A 19,020-nucleotide genomic window follows, 5' to 3' on the forward strand; every position below is an offset into this window, starting at 1 on the left:
AATGTCTGCCTTTCACACAAAGAGTGGACCATATGTTTTTGAATTTGAATATTTCATGTTTAAGCTATGAAAGGCGCAATGTGTATCTTAAGCAAATGCACTTATTTGTTATGCTGTGTCCTGACATTGATAATCACCTGCCTCATTCTGTCCTAGTTGAAAGTCTTAAAGTAAACTTTTTATACAGATTAATTGCAGCGTGAGTTATCATGGGATCAATGAGCCCACACTGAAGAAAAACTGATAATTGAAAACATTTACATTTTCTTTATATAGCACCAAATCACAACAATTGACTCAAATTGGTTTATCTTGTAAGGTAAAGACCCTAAAATTGTTGAGAGAAAACCCCAACAGTAAAAAAAACAAAACAGGACAGAGTCAGGGGAGGGAGACAGGGCAACAGACAAGCTATGGAAGAGAGAGATTAATCATAAGTAATGATTAAATGCAAAATGGCATATAAAACACCCAGTAACTTAAAAGAGGTGAGTGAAGAAGAAACACTAAGCACATCATGGAAGCCCCCAGCAGCCTAGGCCTATTACAGCTGTCGATCTTCAAAGCCTAGGGGCCCGTTCTTCGTACCTCGCTAAGTAGGTTAGCTGGATTTGATTGTTGACGATTTCGCGTGATCTTGGATCGTTCGGTTCCCCGAAGCTCATCCGGGACTTGCTGCCATAGCAACAGAGCCGTAAGCGTAAACCTGCTCGGGAGCAGGTTCACTTTATGTAAACAGGATTAGATCGCGGCCACGCAGGTATGTCTGCTTCATTTATACGAAAGCAACAGCGATATTCCACCACTGTTTCACCATAAATAAATATTATCAATGTAACTAAAGATAATGCAGCACTTGATCCTGCGCTTGATCCATTTATTGATTTCATACAGATACATACAGGTCATTTCCATATATTGCGGGATAGACAGGATCCTTTAGCTCAGCGCGACAGTGTGCTCATTGAGAGATATGGATATTCCCGTGAGGGTATTATTCACTTAACCAACTTGTTGACGAGGGAGTGCAGGACCACCACCTGTCTTTTTTGTGCTCTGCCCTTTTCTTGGTTGCTGTTATGAACAAACAAACAGATTATTTCAGGGTCTCTTTCCAAGAGACGAAAAGCAATATAAGTGATAAATATTACCATTCTGTAGAATATTCTTATATTTCCCTTTTACTTGTTCCCATGTTCTAGTGGGTCCTGTTGTGGCTCTAATGTGTAAGGGGATATAATATAACATAATATAATATAATGTAATATAATATTGGATAATATAGTGTAATATAATAAATTTACCCTACCGCCTACTGGTGTTGGCCAGAGGGGCCGATGGCGCGATATGGCAGCCTCGCTTCTGTCAGTCTGCCCCAGGGCAGCTGTGGCTACAACTGTAGCTGCCTCCACCAGTGTGTGAATGTGAGAGTGACTGAATAGTGGCATTGTAAAGCGCTTTGGGTGCCTTGGAAAGCGCTATATCAATCCACTCCATTATTATTGTTATTATTAAATTACTTACGAGTTTAATTTGTCAGCAACTTTCTGCCAGCCCTCTTTCCTTCCTTTTGCAGCCTTTGCAGTGTTCCCTTGCGTTCTGATTAAACTCTGAAACTCCTGAAATCCCTCACTCAGGAGTTCTTGCTCTGCTGCCGAAAAATACCGAGCGCGCTCCTTCGACATTTTCGCCGACCAATCAGAGGGTTGCCGATCAATGTTTCTACTATCGATGAGTAGCCCCTTTTACGACACCCAGTGATCTCACATTACTTCATCCAGCTGGTCAACAGCAGGTGTGTTCGTGGAACCGGATTGCGAGCTCACGGTTAGCGCGATGGTTTGGTCTTGGATGTGTCATTTGATCTTGGATGTAGTAAGCGACGTACGAAGAACGGGCCCCAGAGCCCCAATACAGGAAGTCTGTGTCGGCACTCTTTTTAAAAAAGTTTTATCCTCTGAGCCTGTGGGTCAGAGTTCACATGGAGCCAATGTGGATGTGATGAACCAAGCAATGAAGGAGCATCAGCCACAGGTTAAAGTCCAAAAAAAGGCTTTTCATTTAACCCCAAAACAAACTTGGTTAAATTATACAACAATCAAAATCTTGGGCCAAAATGAAGCTAACATAACAAATCCCCCCCATGATCCAGAGTTGTGGTATGACCCAATTTGCAGGTCTCCATATAGGCTTGCTTCATCCTTTTCCACCTCTTGGCTCATCAACCAAGGGACTGGGAGCAGCTGCCACTGAGGTAACTCAGAAAACAAAGAAAGATTAAATCATAGATGCACAACAGTGTAAACTAAAATCTGCGCACTTATTTTAGAATAGTGTATTATGTGATTGTATAAATGAATGAATTCTAAACCAAAACCAATTCTTTGTTATCCTGTAAATTAAATCCTATATTTAAAGAAAGAAAAATGTAAATGTAAGCCTCTATTGTAACACTATTACCACTGTGTGGCTGTACCTGCAGCCATAACAGTGGATGAGGGAACTCGCCCAGCTCTGACTACCTCGAAGTCCAGGTGTCTTCCCTTCTTTCACTGTTGTGGGGGGGACCTGACTAGACTTGCAGCTCATATCCTACCAGTCACACCTGTTACAGACCCTAGATCGTTAATTTTAGGGACCATGACAGTAGGCCTCAAGGTACTGTTATATTTAAATGGCTGGAGTAACCTGTAAGAACTTTTTACACTCGGAAAACAAGGGACTTAATACCCAGATTTTTACCTTTAACCATTTCACAAAAGGTTAAACATTTAATGTCCACAATTTAGACTTGCAGGTTACAGAATCCAAAATTAATAAAAATCAAAGTATAATAATCACATTACCTAAATTATACTTCTCTAATTTACCAACTCTGAGCTAATGCTGATTTTGTTCTGATCCTGTGGAGGAGAGAGGCTGGTAAAATGGTAATTGGCCTGTATTTATATAGCGCTTTTCTAGTCCCTAAGGACCCCAAAGCGCTTTACACAACCTGTCATCCACCCATTCACACACTGGTGATGGCAGCTACAATGTAGCCACAGCCACCCTGGGGCGCACTGACAGAGGCGAGGCTGCCAGACACTGGCGCCACCGGGCCCTCTGACCACCACCAGTAGGCGGTAGGTGAAGTGTCTTGCCCAAGGACACAACCGAGACTGTCCAAGCCGGGCTCGAACCGGCAACCTTCCGATTACAAGGCGAACTCCCAACTCTTGAGCCACGATCGCCCCCACAGGATAAAGCAGATCAAAGGAAAAACAGGATCCCCCGGGCATTCAGTGGAAGTATGCTGTGAATGAAAGACCTTCTGAATTAATCATCTTAACACGGCTTCAAATTTAGCAGAGGAAAACCCCCAAAATATACAAAACCAACTTGCAGGTGTACGGTTTGGTCAGTGATTGGTTCCTCTGGCATCTCTGCTGGAATTTTCAACTGTGACCTCTTTAGATCCAATCTTCTGATCATCAGAAGACAAAAAAGAACCTTGTATGTCTTCTTCACCTCACTTGTATACATTTCCACCTTTTCTCCCCCTTTTCTTTCTGGACACTAAATCTTCTGAGATCACATCCTGCCTCACCCACTACAGGGGCATCAAATTACTCAGTTAACATCTAATCACCTGATATCCACACACCTTATCATCCTCTCTCTGACTCAGTCGTCCCACATGCATGAACTAAAGTTTAAACTTTAAAATCACTTCATGACATTTTCTGTGTTATTGTTAACATAGATATTTGAACATTCAGTCATATATGGGTACATTCCTTCGTTTCATTCAGTTTATGTAATTCTACTTCAGTTAGATATCTTCAACATATTCTCACATGAACATTCAGTTTTAAAATGATGCCTTTTTAATTCAAATCAAGAGGATTACTTGCTTTTATTTCTTTCTTTTATTCAAAATCATAATGGGTGAGACACACACTAGTCTGCCAAGGTCAGAGCCAGATCATGTCCTCACAAAAATCAGACATTAGAACAGTTATTTCCACTACTCAAACTACATTTGTTATTTAACATACCATACTAATCAGACTTCTACTTTGGCTTCAGTAAATCATTTTTTAAGAATAAAAATGATTTACTATTAGCAAATAAGGGAAAAGCGTTTTACCTCCTCTCAGATGGAATAAGAGGAAACAGCCAGGGGAACTTCAGTCTCTATCGGTCCCACCTCTTTCACACAGCATAACCAAGGGAGGATTCACATGAGCAGGCCCTATCAAAAAAGCAAAGTTTTAAGAAATATCTCAAAAGTAGAGAGTCAATATGACCCTGTTCATCAGCCAGCTTTATCTGACAGGACACCTGTTATAAATTAAGATGACATCAGCTTGCAGAAACTTTTAAATCTCTCACTGTAAGAGAAGAAGTCACACAGACATCAAACCTATTGTGTCTGTGTGCATTTGATGTAAGAAGGCATCACATCCAGTTCAGAGTCTAAGTGTACAAGATACTAGTAAATGCACTAGTAATTATATAGTGCATTTGAGCACGCAACCTTCTGCTACATCCCACTCACCCAGTCACTTACACACACACATTCATACAGTGTTTTGTATCTATGCCTTTAATCTAACACACACACACACACACACACACACACACACACACACACACACACACACACACACCACTCATTCCCAGTATCTTTTCAAAGGACACGTCAACAAATGGAGTTGATCAGTCCACTGACCTTCCGTGTAGTAGAGGACCTTGTCAAGCACCCGAGCTACAGCTGCCCCAACACTGAAACCTCAAATTGTGAAGTTTTTCTATCTGTCCACTAGATGGAGCTAAATGATTATATAAACTTTTGGCTGCTTTTTATTTATTTATTTTTATTTATGCTTTTATTTATGCTTACCTGCAGTAGTAGGACAGAAATTACAAAGCTCAATGGGAGAATCCTGCAACAGCAAAGATGGTGATGGAACTGAAAAAATCCTAGGATTTTTTTTTTTTACTTCAGAATTGAGCTGGTTAAAAGGTAAATACTGCTTTGAAGTAACTGCTCGAATAAGTGCTCTGAGCTATTTCAAGCTGGTTGCTGAGCAGTTAACACCTGCTTCTGGTAGTGTGTGATTTACATTTTCTAAATGTGTGACATCTTCCAGCTGTTCCACTGATTCTTTACTAGACTGAAAATAACATTGCTCTGACAATGGCAAAATTCATTGGAGTAAGAAATCATCACTAACATAACCTCATTGTATATGAGGCCTTTCTGTTTGTGTGAGAACACCAAGTCTTATTCTATTTTTTTTTTAAACAAGTCTGTCCATTTACTCTGATAATTTCAACCTTACCTCCATACATACTAATGAAAAAACCAGTATGGCCCACGTTTCCAAATAATTTTAGCCCATGAATTCAGTTTGTCTCGGCTGTTTAGGTTATTATTCAGAAGAGAGAAAGTTCTGCTGGAAAGCACCTCATTAACAACAACAACAACAACAAAAAAAGCCAAAAAAAAGTGTGATCTTGCTCAACACTGCTTGCAATACTGAAAGCAATTGACTATAAAGGATAAAGGTTATCATGTGAAAGTGATAATGTGCTTGAGAAAACTCAAACTACAGCATGTGCATTGTTACAGCAAATGGTCCTAAGTGAGACTGTTTAACTGTAACTCAGCAGTCCTGTCCAACAGATGCCTGGAAAACTGGAACACACACTCTGGAAATTTGGTGCAGAGACAAAGGGGCAGGAGGAGCAATAATAATGACACTAAAAAGAGATGGTTATGTAAAAGAGGTGGAAAACGGATTTAAAGTTGAGGTGAAAATGTGTGAAAATGAAAAGAGTTGGAAGGAAAGAAAGGGGGATGTGTCTGAGTTTTCCATTCTCTCATTAGCATTGTATTTGGGAATCCATTCCAGCTTCATGCACAGTATGGCTGTGCACGAGAGTTTTTTTCAAAAATGTGAAATCGTATAATCATCGGGGTCATAAAAAGTAAAGATTTTCTTCTCTGTGAAGGAAAATGATTTATCAGTTCAGTTCAGCTGAATATACTAAAGCTGTGCCACTCAGTTCTATCTACCACTGCTCCCTGAACCTCCCTCACCCAACTCCCCCCACACACTACTACAGCTCTATTGGGATAATATGGTACTATCTTTAAGATATGACTGAGCCTGATTATTAGCCACATGGAGAGGGGTAGACTATTTTTAAAGCATTCCACTATTCCATTTTAACTTTACTTTATGAAACAATTTAAAAAGGTCATACACTCGATCATGCATGCTACCACCATCACTATCAAGAAGGGAGCTTAGACAAAAACAGTGTGGGCCCAGTATCGTGAAAGTGTCATGGTAACCCGAGCCTCTTTGCAATACCCACAATCTTTATCTGTTTTCTATAGTTTAGCTGTAGGAGGAAGATACTTTTCAGTCTTGACAATACTGACAAATGTATTTTTAATTTATGTATTTACTTTTTTTAAGCAATCTTCTAATGTTTTTGTTAATCTCTCTCTCTCGCTCACTCGCTCACGCTCTCTCTCTCTCTAATGATATACAGTTTTTTTTAAATTGGTTTGGCACTATTTTCATAACTGAAGTGTACATTTTCAAATCTCTCAGTACAAAACTCACATTTGATCACATTTGTAACACCACTAGTCATTCTTTCAAATCTGATGTCATGATTTCATTGTATTTGCACATATTCCACTTAATCATTGTTTCAGAACACATGATCATTGTGATATATTTTGAGAACATTTGCTTTAATCACCCAAACAAAACAGTAAGATCTTTTTTCAACTTAGTACTTTTACCAATCATTTCATTCAGGAGCAAATAATACAAGGTAAGGGTTTCACATTGTCCTTGTTGATGAATGAGTGTAACTGAACTGTAAAACTTTACACAGCAAATATTACACTTATGTTCAGACATAAAAAAATTATATATACACACACACACACACACACACACACACACACACACACGAAAAATAGAGAGAAAAAACAAGTAATTTACATAAGCAAAATATATATTATTCTGTTTTATTTTATTTTATTTTTATCACTTTTACACAATTAATCAAGCCGGTCATTAACATTGGGCCATAAATTGTCATCAACATCACAGTAGATGTCTTCGTTGTTCAGGCACCGTGGGAAAAATCTCCTGCCATGACGAATCCAGGCTTGACATTGCTCAGCAGTTATATCACCGCAAGCTTCACACATGGCTTGAAGAAGGGAGACATGCTCATGGTGATGGCGATCATACACCTTCCACCTCCATGTAGAGAAGAATTCCTCAATTGGGTCGAGGAAAGGGGAATATGGTGGAAGATAGAGTGTCATGAAGCGAGGATGTGTTTGAAACCATTCCTGAACCAGCTGTACATGGTGGAAGCTGACATTGTCCCACACAACAACATAGACGATGTCTTCTCCCTGACAGGCCTGCTCCAGTTCATTTAAAAAAACTATCAGGTGTTCAGTGTTGTATGACCCTAGAACTGGTCTACAGCCTACCACACCATATAGCATATCGCTGCACACATTGAGATGTTTCCCCCACGTTGTCCAGGGACGTGGATGGTAGCCCTTTGTCCAATAAGGTTACGTCCTCTGCATCTAGTTTTTGCCAGATTGAAACTGGCCTCATCAACAAAAATATACTTGTGATGATTCACAGCAGCGTCCAGCTCCATCACCCTCTAAAATGATAATTAAGTTGTTTTTTTTTAATTACAACTAATAGTTGTCAGTACTGTCACAGTGATTGCATGCCAGTTTAAAGTTTTTCCAGCAAGATGGTGCACCACCACATTATGGGTGCCAGGTTCAAGCATTTCTAGATGAACAGTTTCCTGGAAATTGGATTGGTCATCGTGGGCCAGTTGAATGGCCCCCAAGGTCTCCCGATCTGACCCCCTTAGACTCATCTGAAGGCAATTGTCTATGGTGTGAAGATACGAGATGTGCAGCACCTGAAACTACGGATACTGGATGCCTGTGCTGGCATTTCTCCTGCGGTGTTGCTATCAGTGTGTGAAGAGTGGGAGAAGAGGGTTGCATTGACAATCCAACACAATGGGCAGCACATTGAACACATTTTATAAGTGGTTAGAAACTTGTAAATAACTCATGAAAGAATAAAGTTACGTTGAAACCAGGCACACCATTGTAATATATATATACATATACATACATATGAATGTATGTGTATATATATATGTGTGTATATATATGTATTTATGTTTTTCTATGATTAAGTGGAGGAGTGCAATAGACCTGTATAGTCCAAAGCAAATTTCTCCTAGGGGGGACAAATAAAGACACTTTGACTTTATTTTGGCCACTTTGTAACTCAAAATCAAACAGAACATGTAGTTTGGTTTAATACATTCATATCATCAATATCATCACAATAAAACCTTTTATTCTTTTTATGTAAATTATGATTACATCCTCTTATGTTTTAACGTTAACTTACACTGAAGAAAAAAGAATAAGCCCGAAGGTGTGGCAGAGCAATGTTAGCATTGCTTCCAATTCAATTTAATTCAATTTAATGTATATAGCACCAAATCACAACAACAGGCACCTCTTCCAGAGAAAAATGATTTCAAATGAACTAATTAATTTTCCATCCATCCATCCATCCATCCATCCATCCAGCGCCCCGCTGGAGCCTATTCCAGCTGTCATAGGGCAAAAGGCGGGGTACACCCTGGACAGGTCGCCAGTCTGTCGCAGGGCTAACACATAGGGACAGACTCACATTCACACCTAATGGCAATTTGGATTATCCAATTAACCTATCCCCACAAGCTGCATGTCTTTGGACGGTGGGAGGAAGCTGGAGTACCCGGAGAGAACCCATGCAAACACGGGGAGAACATGCAAACTCCACACAGAAAGACCCCGGCGGAATTGAACTCAGGACCTTCTTGCTGTGCGACAACAGTGCTAACCACCGTGCCAAATTTTGTATATTTGAGCTAATGGTAGCACTAGATGATGGCAGTATAGCTCTCTTACTCATGGATGTAAAGCTCCAGCACAGAATGAAGATATGACTTATGACTGTGACTAATGCAGAACCTGCATCAAAGGAGGAGGGGAGGTGGTTTGCAAGGAAGATCGCAAGACAGTTTGCAATACATAATAGAGATTTTTTTTAAAAATTCTTCACAAAGGTGGTACACTGAACCTTCTAGCAAGCCAAAATAATAATTCTAAATTGATTTGTACGGGAGGAGCTTGTTAATGTTCTGAAGGCAGTTGGGGCCATAGTTACTAAGAAAACCAACTTACCGTTGGTGTTCATCTGTAATAGACAGAAATCCTGCAGCACTCGCAAGGTCCCAACAAGGCACATGTACAGAGAATACTTGGGAGAACCTGCTGTGGTCAGAATGCTTACATCAAGTTACAATAATTTCTTCAAAGTTGACATTTCGCGCCCACTTAAGACAGTGTATAATGTCTTCCTAAATTTTAGATGCCATTTATAATGACTTACATTATAAATGACACCTATAGTAAATTTTTAGTTCTAAATAGTTCATCTTTCATTATTTCAGTGGAAATAATGAAAGATAAAATATTTGCTCACTGAACAATACCAAGCACTGCTGTTTCTTTGAAATCTCCAGGTTTGTTTTTATTACTAAAGCTGATCACAAAAGTGTCATTCATCTGTCTGCTGAGATGGTTTCTTTAACTTTATGGTCTGCGAGAGCAAAACATAAAGTGCAGGGTTTAAGAAATCCTTTTAAAGTGCTTTAAACAGATCTCACATATGCCCAGGATTTCATTAATTTAAGTGGTTCTGTCTCAAGTTATCGTTAGTGGAGTACCTAGACAGCCTGTGCTCTAGCAGTATGTCTGTTAATACAGATGACAGATGAAATACTTCTGTTAAGAAAAAAATAATTTAAAAATTCAGAATATTTCCTTTCATGGCCAAACAGCCTGTCTGGTCCTGGTGGAAATCCCATTTTATGCTGCTATTTCACACCAAAGAAGAGTGGTAACCATTTTTAGAATACTGTCTGCAGTGTTTCTGGGGTCAACTATAGTCCTTCCTAAAATTTACAGCTCTATTTTGATTTAACTGACAAAATTTTAGGCTCAGTGCAGCCAGGCTGAGTGGCAGTTTACCTTACAAAGAAGAAGTTACAGTTTTCCCACAGTTAATTATGCATAATATTGCCTTATCAAAGCACATCCCACACTCAGCATAACAGTAATCATAGTTTTTCGCTGTTTCTCAAGAGTCGTGTTGCAACCACATTTTCTGCACTTCATCAAATGTCTTTGTTCTAAAACCATAACAACTCTGTTTATAAGACTTGTTAAATGTGTGTGCGCGTGCATGTGAGATTTTATTTGATCTATGACTGTTAAGCACTTGGCCCTGCTTTTAACACATCAGTTCCCTCAGAAGACCCACTTAATAATCAAGGTGGATAGGATTGCTTTGTCAACCAATTGCTGTCCAACCATCTGCTTTGAGGATTACCACCACAACAGGTACCAACCACCTTGAACCATGTTCCACACCTCCATTGTTGTGGCCCATGGTTCATTTGAACTCCATGTTTCTAGGCTCTCTTGGAATGTTGTTGTATTTCTGTTGGAGTTGGGAGCTAAAGATCTCACAGTCTGGGACCTCTTAACAGCACTCCCAGAGCACCCTCACTGTATGTTTAGGTGTGCCAGGCCTTTCCAGCATCCTTCCCTGCCACCTGATCCAACTCACCATCAGGTAGTGATCATCTGACACCTCAGCTTCTCTCTTCATCCAGGTGTCCAGAACATACAATCGCAGATCTGATGATACAATTACAAAATTAACTTGTGACATGGTGTGCCAATGGTCCCGTGCAATTATGGACACGCCTATGCTTGAACATTCTGTTCATTATAGACAAACTATGGTTTGCACAGAACTTCAATAACAAAGCACTACTCAGGCTTAGATCAGGTTGGCTGTTCCTCCCAATCATGTCCATCAGCCCTTGGGTCCAGGGTTGCTGAGGGTGCTCAAGAGGGTGCTGCTCTTCAACATCTTTCAAGAGGGAGGCTTGGGACACTGAGTCTGAGTGGACCATACTGAGCATCTCTAGTGCTGATGTCGAAGTACAAAGATGTTGCTGAAAGGTGGTTGGTGTCTGTCCACCAGATGATGGACACCAGAGGTGAAGGGAGCCACCAAGCTAAAGAAGGAATGCTAACAGGCTTGATTAGCCTGTGGGACTATAAGCAATCCAACTGGAGTGCAGTAATGTCAGTAGCTGAACCAAAACCTCAAATGTGGTAGGAGTTTGTTGAGGCGTTGGTCACTTCTCTCACCGCTACAACTTTTCCCTCACAGTCACTTGTCACCTGCCTTAAGGCACAGGAAACTGCAGCAGTATTCTGCAGTAGTCCAAAGTTGCTAATGATAAACAGTCATTCTATAACTCCAGACCCAGAGGATTTCCTGTAGAAAAACAACAACTTAAGCTGAGCATGAAGAAGTGAAGAATGAAGAATTTTTTTGAGAAAATGACCACAGACTAATAAAGCAGATGTATCGTGATGAGACACACAAATAAGCAGAGAATATATGTGGATGTCACCTTTTGCCATTTATCGCTATCACATCACAAGATTACTTACATTAACCTACTTCGTGTAACGTGATCCAAGACCTGCAGGACCTCCAGGAAAAGCAAAGAAGTGACATGATGGAGGATGTGAGTCACATTCAAACTTCAACCGTGTGACTCTGTGGTCTGTATGTCTGGGCTCATGGAGCAGGATGTCTATTTAGAAAGCACTCAGCAGGCATTTGCTGCTCTGACTGGGCTTAGAGGAAAGGTGACTTAGGCTATCATTATGCAAACAATTGTTTTGGCACAGAAGTAAGAGTCTTTGTAAAGTGAAATCTTTGCAGATTAGTTCAAGAACTACTTTTCAAGCTATTTCTGTCTTTCTGCCTCATTTATACTTCTCTGCCTTTGGCTGTAGACAGACACGGCAAACAAAGTTATTTTCCTTTCCGAGTGATTGATGTGTGATTTAACATCCTCTTGCTTCCAACAATTTCTTATTTTCAGTCTGTTCTTCAAAGATCTTTATTTTCATAAGCTACCTAAGCTGCTTGTTATTTTTGTCTTGTCTCCATTACCACACCACAACCACAACAAGGTTATTCCTGCAAGTACTTTGGCTGTATTTCTCAGTCTGTCTGAGAAGCTTAGAGTAACAAACCAGATGTTGTAACGTAATGCCTGGGGGACACATTAGCTCTCCCTGCTGTCTGCTTTTCTTACTTCCCTCATTCATCTCTCATCTTTACTTGTCTGCTGCCCTCAAATCCCTATTATTTTCCACCTCTCTCTTCTCCCCACGTCGTCTTTTTCTGTTCTCATCATTTGCGTCTCCCCTGCTTTCTAGTATTTCCTCTTTTAGAGCACTGATGGTCTGGCTGGAAACCTAAACGGAGCCATCTGCTGCAGAAATATTCAAACTTACATAATCTACATATGGTTGAAGTAGGTTTCCTAAATACACAAAAATATTTTCTTTCAACATGAGAAAATGACTGTATCAAAAATCCAAGATGTTCCCTAAGTCATATGTAGCAGACAAAGGACATGTGAGCAAGTTTCATTTTCTGTACTAGGTTCTATTTAACTCCACCAACAAATTCCAAGAATACAAATGACTGAAAACAATTAAAGAGGACCCACTGTGTTCATTTCTATCTCCAGATTTTTTCTTGCACTTTTCTCAATAGCATTTTTTACCATTCAATATAAAGTAATGTAAATAAAGTTCATTTATATAGCACTTTTCACAGACATAAAGGTCACAATAAAATTCACAAATCACAATGTTAATCTATTAACTATATTAAACCAGAAAAATAAAATAAAGAAATATATAAATAACAACAGAATATCAGCTGAAGGCCTGATTAAGGCCAGAAAAATGTACAACAGTTTTTTTTAAAGAGTCCACAGACTCAGTTAAATGGAGCTGGAGTGGTAAACTTTTCCAGAGCCCACAGACTGAAAGGCTGTTCCCCCAAGTCTTCAGTCTTGTATAAGAGAGAACTAAAAGATTTTGAGTGTGTTTAACAATGTTGAAATGTTGTTCAAGTTTCCTTGTAGGCGTTTCACCTCTCATCCGAGAAGCTTCTTCAGTTCTAAGAGCAATTGGTGGAGAGTCCCAAATTTTAAGCCCTATGGGAGTTTCCCCAAGAGGGTCATGGACCCCCTGTTGATCCTGTATCTAATCACACGAGCTAAGGTATGAAAACGGGTGTGAGTCACAATCAGCCACGGTTTCGGGTGAACCCATTGTGAAGCCTAGACCCACCTTATCATGTGATTTACTGAGGTCAAATGACCCACTATGTGAGTGGGCGCCCCCCCCCCCCCCCCCCCCACCCCCCACACACCCACCACCAACACACACACACACATACACAGGATTGTACATTAACAATGAACTTTTGTCAGAACCATACTGAATTTCACAAGAGAAACATACAGATATGAAGAGAGAGAGAGAGTAAACAGCTACCAAACAGCCATCATAATTCGTCATACAATGAGAACAGGACAAATCAACAATTGACAATGACTACTGTACCCTCAAACACACAATAATAACATGGACTGAACCACCACTCACAACCACTAGCACTTTATATAGCCTCTGTAGGAATTATATCTCACTTATCTTAACTGCAGTACTGTATAGCTCTGTGTAAATAATCATTCTGTACATTCGATAATTTTTAATCCTACAACTGTTTACAACTTGCATAGTTCCCATTTCTGTATAGCTGTATATCTCAGATTTCTGTAAAGTTATTTATTTCATATTCTGTATAGTTTTTCATATTTATATCCTGTTCATATCCTGTACATAGCTTGTACTCACTACAGCCTGTACATACTTATAGTTATAGAATATTCACAACATACCTCATACCGTGTACATTATAACACACCATAATAGACCCATTTCTGTAATATACTTACATATCTATATTATTGCTAATATATATTGTAATATATCTATATCACTAAAGCACTTCTGGATGGATGCAAACTGCATTTCGATGCCCTGTACCTGTGCATGTGCAATGACAATAAAGTTGAATTCTATTCTATTCTATTCTAATTAATATTAAAATCTGTAACATAATGTATGTGGAGTTTAGTTTGTTACTGATAATATTTTTACAATTTCTTCTTGGAGCAACTGTAACCCACATAATTTCCTTAGGGATTAATAAAGTATTCTGATTCTGATTCTGATTGTTTCAGGATGACCTGCCATTATCCAATGACACATCTGCTTACCTGTATCTTTTGCCCATTTCTCCTCCTCCTCTTTTCTCTTTTTTCTAAACTGAGGACCTGATGGCGTTGAACCCAGGATTCAAATCACGAATACATAATGGGCTTGAATTTACAACATTATGAATGAAATGTGCTCTATTTGGAAGCAGCAGGTCTCCCTCCCCTTTCCACGGGTTGTGTGTGAGACTTTAAATCATCAAAATATAAAATATAAATTTTAAATTGTTATTGATCCCTTTACCTCTAGTCCTAAAGTGTATATTTATTTTCTTACTGTTCTTATATTTATTGTTTGTTTACTTGCACTGATGTAACTGGAGCTTCGTCGTCTCGTCTCTCCAGTGTTGGGAAGGTTACTTTTAAAATGTATTCCATTACAGAATACATGCCCTAAAATGTGTTACTCAATGAGAGTAACATATTCTGAATACTTTGGATTACTTAACATATTATCATGCATTTTACAACTACATGAATGTACTATTGCTGTGTGATTTATTACTGTTACTGAAGGTCCGTGGCTCCGAACCGTAGTAAAGGGACCTCTGACTAATACGGGTTCGTGTCGGGCTCGTAGCCGAAAAATAGCTTTACTTTGTTGTATGAGTCAACTCTGCTTGCGAGAGACAGAGAGAGGGGTTGAAAGGCTGCTCCAACGGAACTTATTGTTTCGGAGGAAAACACGAACACAGCATACAGTCGAGTTTTAATAGCTTACTTACAACTGGGCTCGTCAGGCACTCTTCTTGGCTGCAGTGGTTATTATTATATTTACATGCTTCCAGCTCCCGTTTTTGCTCGATGACAACTCGTACTTTTCGACTCTCCTTTTTCTCCCACCTCCCGTTCACAGACACATAACGAGTATGGCAGTCCATTCTCCCTGCAGCACGGACTACACTGCCCATGATGCTACATTCTGCATTCTGCTTATTAGCTTAGCACAACAACAACAACAAAAAAGGCGCTCTCTCACCCAGGAAACACGCAGAGTGAGAGCGTCACCCTGTAACCATGGCAACCGCAACGCTGCCGCCTGGAACTACTGTCAAACAAAACCGAAACAGTCCTGACCCGCCACAATATGAAACAGGAAAGTACCGCCGTGTACTCCATTTATTTCTACAAAGTAACTGTTGTGGCGGACCACTGGAGGGCTCCACTCACACCCAGTTCTCAGGAAGTGTTGTTGCTGTGTTTTGGAGGGAAAAGTATTCAGTTGTGTGGTGAAGAGTAATAAACAAGCAGTGTTAATCGAGAGCTCTCATGTCGTCTGTGTTTACCTCCACATTGGTGACCCCTGACTCGAACATGCTGCAGTCCGATGGTGGCACTGACTCTGCTCTGGATGCATCAGCAGCCCTCTGCCTCCGGGTGCAGCTACTTTTGCTGTAGTGCTCGAGCTGCTGGACTTTTGGCTTCACGATCCCCCGTCGTGGTTCGTGCACGTGAAGGCTCAGTTCGCCCTTCGTGGCATCTCGGCTGACGACACGAAATATCACCATGTGGTGGCTTCTTTCGACCCTCTAGCCACCCGTCGTGCATTGACTCTCCTCCGGGACCCACCCACCCAAGGGAAGTACGCTGCCCTTAAGGAGCTGCTTCTTCGACGCTATGCCCTCTCCGACGCAGAGCGAACCGAGAAGCTCCTCTCCCTCTCAGGTCTGGGTGGCGGTATGGCTCTCGAACTGATGGAGCACATGCTATCCTTTCTTGGACCGGACGACGGGGGATTCCTCTTTGTCCACATCTTCCTCCGACAGCTGCCGGCGGCCGTAAGAGCCAGCTTCGCTAACTCTCCGCTTCTGGGCACGAAGGATTATCGCTCCCTGGCTGAGGACGCGGATCGTATTCTCCTGGCTACCCGCACTTTCCACTGCTGGTCGATGTCGCTAACAGACGCTTAATCGATGCCCTGTCTTTTTGTTCAATACCCTGTTTCACTCACACCATCGAGCCCCTGAATCGGGCTAATTTAGTGACTTCAGGGAATGTTTTTCAGCGTTTGCTCTTGGAGTTCCCTTCACTGACTGTTCCTAATTTCTCGAACATGGCAACGAAGCATGGGGTTGAACATTATATACCGACGGTCGGTCCCCCGGTGTTCGCACGCGCGCGCCGCCTCAACCCCGCGAAACTCTCCGTCGCTCGGGAAGAGTTTGCCGCAATGGAGCGCCTCGGCATAGTGCAGCGCTCGAATAGTGCCTGGGCTTCTCCGCTACACATGGTGCCCAAGTCAGACGGTCAGTGGCAGCCGTGTGGGGATTTTCGCCGTTTGAATAATGTCACGGAGAACAACCGTTACCCCATTCCCCACATCCAGGATTTTTCCGCCCACCTCGCCGGCACCTCGATTTTTTCTAAAATTGACTTGGTGCGGGGGTATCACCAGGTTCCCGCATGCGCCGAAGACATCCCCAAAACTGCCGTTATTATCCCTTTCGGCCTGTTTGAATTTTTGCGCATGCCATTCGGCCTGAAAGGCGCCGCCCAGACTTTTCAGCGGTTGATGGACTCTGTCTTGCGCGGGCTGCCTTTCGTCTTCGTGTACCTTGACGATATATTGGTGGCCAGCTGTTCTGAGAGTCAGCACGCATCCCATGTACATCAGGTTTTCCAGCGCTTGGCGGCACACGGCCTGATCGTCAACCCCTCCAAGTGCCAGTTCGGCTTGCCGGTTCTGGATTTGTTGGGCCACCGCATTTCTGCTGATGGTGTGGTTCTGTTGCCAGACAAGGTTCGGGCTGTCTCGGCTTTTCCGCGTCCCGCGTCCATTAAAGCGCTGCAGAAGTTCAATTTCTACAACCGCTTTCTCCCCAGAGCTGCGCACCTGCTGCAGCCTCTCTTGCTGCCTTGAAGGGTAAAAGAACTAAGGACCTGATTGATTGGCTCCCTGAATGCATCCAGGCATTTTCTGGGGCCAAGACCGCGCTGGCTAACGCCGCCCTGCTGGCTCACGCCGCCCTGCTGGCTCACGCCGCCCTGCTGGCTCACGCCGCCCTGCTGGCTCACCCGTTTCCGTCAGCGGAGATTGCGTTGACCTCCGACGTGTTGGACGTGGCGGTGGGCGCAGTGTTAGAACAGCGGGTCTCCGGTGTCTGGCAACCGCTCGCTTTTTTTAGTCCCACGCTTAGGGACAGTGAGCGCAAATATAGCGTTTTTGACAGGGAGTTGCTGGCCCTGCACCTCGCGATGCGGCATTTTTGTTTTTTTCTCGAGGGTTGGAGCTTCACCGTGTACATCGATCATAAACCCTTGACATTTGCGATGTCCAAGGTCTCTGATCCGTGGAGCGGGCGCCAGCAGCGCCAGTTGGCAGCCATTTCCAAGTTCACAATTGACATTCAGCACGTGGCTGGTAAGTCCAACTGCGTTGACTGTCTATCCCGCGTGCTGGTTTCTCCCGTTTATGTTGGCATTGACTTTGAGACTATGGCCGCTGACCAACAGGCCGACCCAGACGTCCTTTCCCTTCGGTCTGCGCAAACAGACCTGTGTGGAACGGCGGGCCTAGCCTGCTCTGTGACGTTTCCACCAGCCGTCCACGCCCTGTAGTTCCCCTTTCGTGGCGTCGTCGCGTTTTCGACTCCGTACACGCCCTCTCTCATCCAGGTGTCCGGGCCTCGGTCAAGCTGGTCAGCTCTATGTTTGTTTGGCCGGGCCTTCGTAAATCGGTGAAAGACTGGGCTGCCGCGTGCATCCCATGCCAACGTGCTAAGATCCATAGGCACACACAGGCGCCCCTCGAATCCTTCCGCGTTCCAGGGAGGCGTTTTGATCATGTACATGTGGATCTGGTTGGTCCTCTGCCGCAGTCACAAGGTTTCACACACCTTTTGACTGTAGTGGACCGCACAACCTGCTGGCCCGAGGCAGTGCCTCTGGCATCCACTACAGCAGCAGCAGTGGCCAGGGCATTTTTGTCAACGTGGGTTTCGCGTTTCGGTCCCCCCGCCGACATCACCTCAGACAGAGGCCCCCAGTTCGTTTCCGAGCTTTGGTCTGCCATGGCTGACGGCCTGGGGGTCAAGGTCCACCGGACCACTGAGTACCACCCGCAGGCCAACGGGATGTGCGAACGTTTCCACCGGTCGCTTAAGGCCGCGTTCCGTGCTTCTCTCACAGATGGCAACTGGGTTGACCGCCTTCCATGGGTTTTACTGGGGTTGCGCTGCACGGTTAAAGAAGACCTCGGGGTTTCCCCGGCTGAACTTGTCCTCGGTCAGCCCCTCCGGGAATTCTTTCCTGAGAGCCCACCCCCGTGCTTCGCTCCCTCTGTGCTGTCTCTCCGTCCCCCAAGAGACTCGTTTTCTCTTCCTGGCCCAGTGCACCATTGTCTGCCTGACACCTTTGTTCCGAGGTCGTTGGACTCTTCGCAGTTTGTTTTTGTCAGGCATGACACTCATAGGCCTCCGCTGCGTCCACTGTATGACGGCCCCTTTAGGGTTATTCAACCAGGCCGGAAGCATTTCCTTTTGGATTTTGGGGGTCAGCAGGAGGCTGTTTCTATTGACAGACCTAAACCAGCACATGTGCTTCTGGATAATCAGGTGGTGCCAGCTCAGGCCCCCCACCTGGACAACTGGACAACCCTGCTTCCTCTGGGAGCGCCCCCCACCTGGCGGGGCCCGAGCTATCTTCAGCTTTTCCTGACCG

The 19,020-nt window shown here is 42.9% G+C and overlaps 1 protein-coding gene across 1 annotated transcript; it reads left to right on the forward strand.

Annotated features, from left to right (window-relative positions):
• Positions 1–16,414: 16,414 nt before the first annotated feature.
• LOC106456269 (uncharacterized) lies at positions 16,415–19,017 on the forward strand. Its single transcript, XM_013911998.1, has 5 exons — positions 16,415–17,185; positions 17,272–17,427; positions 17,584–17,722; positions 17,815–18,724; positions 18,915–19,017. Exons 1-5 carry the CDS (start codon positions 16,415–16,417, stop codon positions 19,015–19,017), a joined length of 2,079 nt encoding a protein of 692 aa, XP_013767452.1.
• Positions 19,018–19,020: the final 3 nt, after the last annotated feature.

Source organism: Pundamilia nyererei, unplaced genomic scaffold (genome assembly GCF_000239375.1).
Source record: "Pundamilia nyererei isolate P.nyererei 1_Seehausen unplaced genomic scaffold, PunNye1.0 scaffold00077, whole genome shotgun sequence".
Taxonomy (NCBI): domain Eukaryota; kingdom Metazoa; phylum Chordata; class Actinopteri; order Cichliformes; family Cichlidae; genus Pundamilia; species Pundamilia nyererei.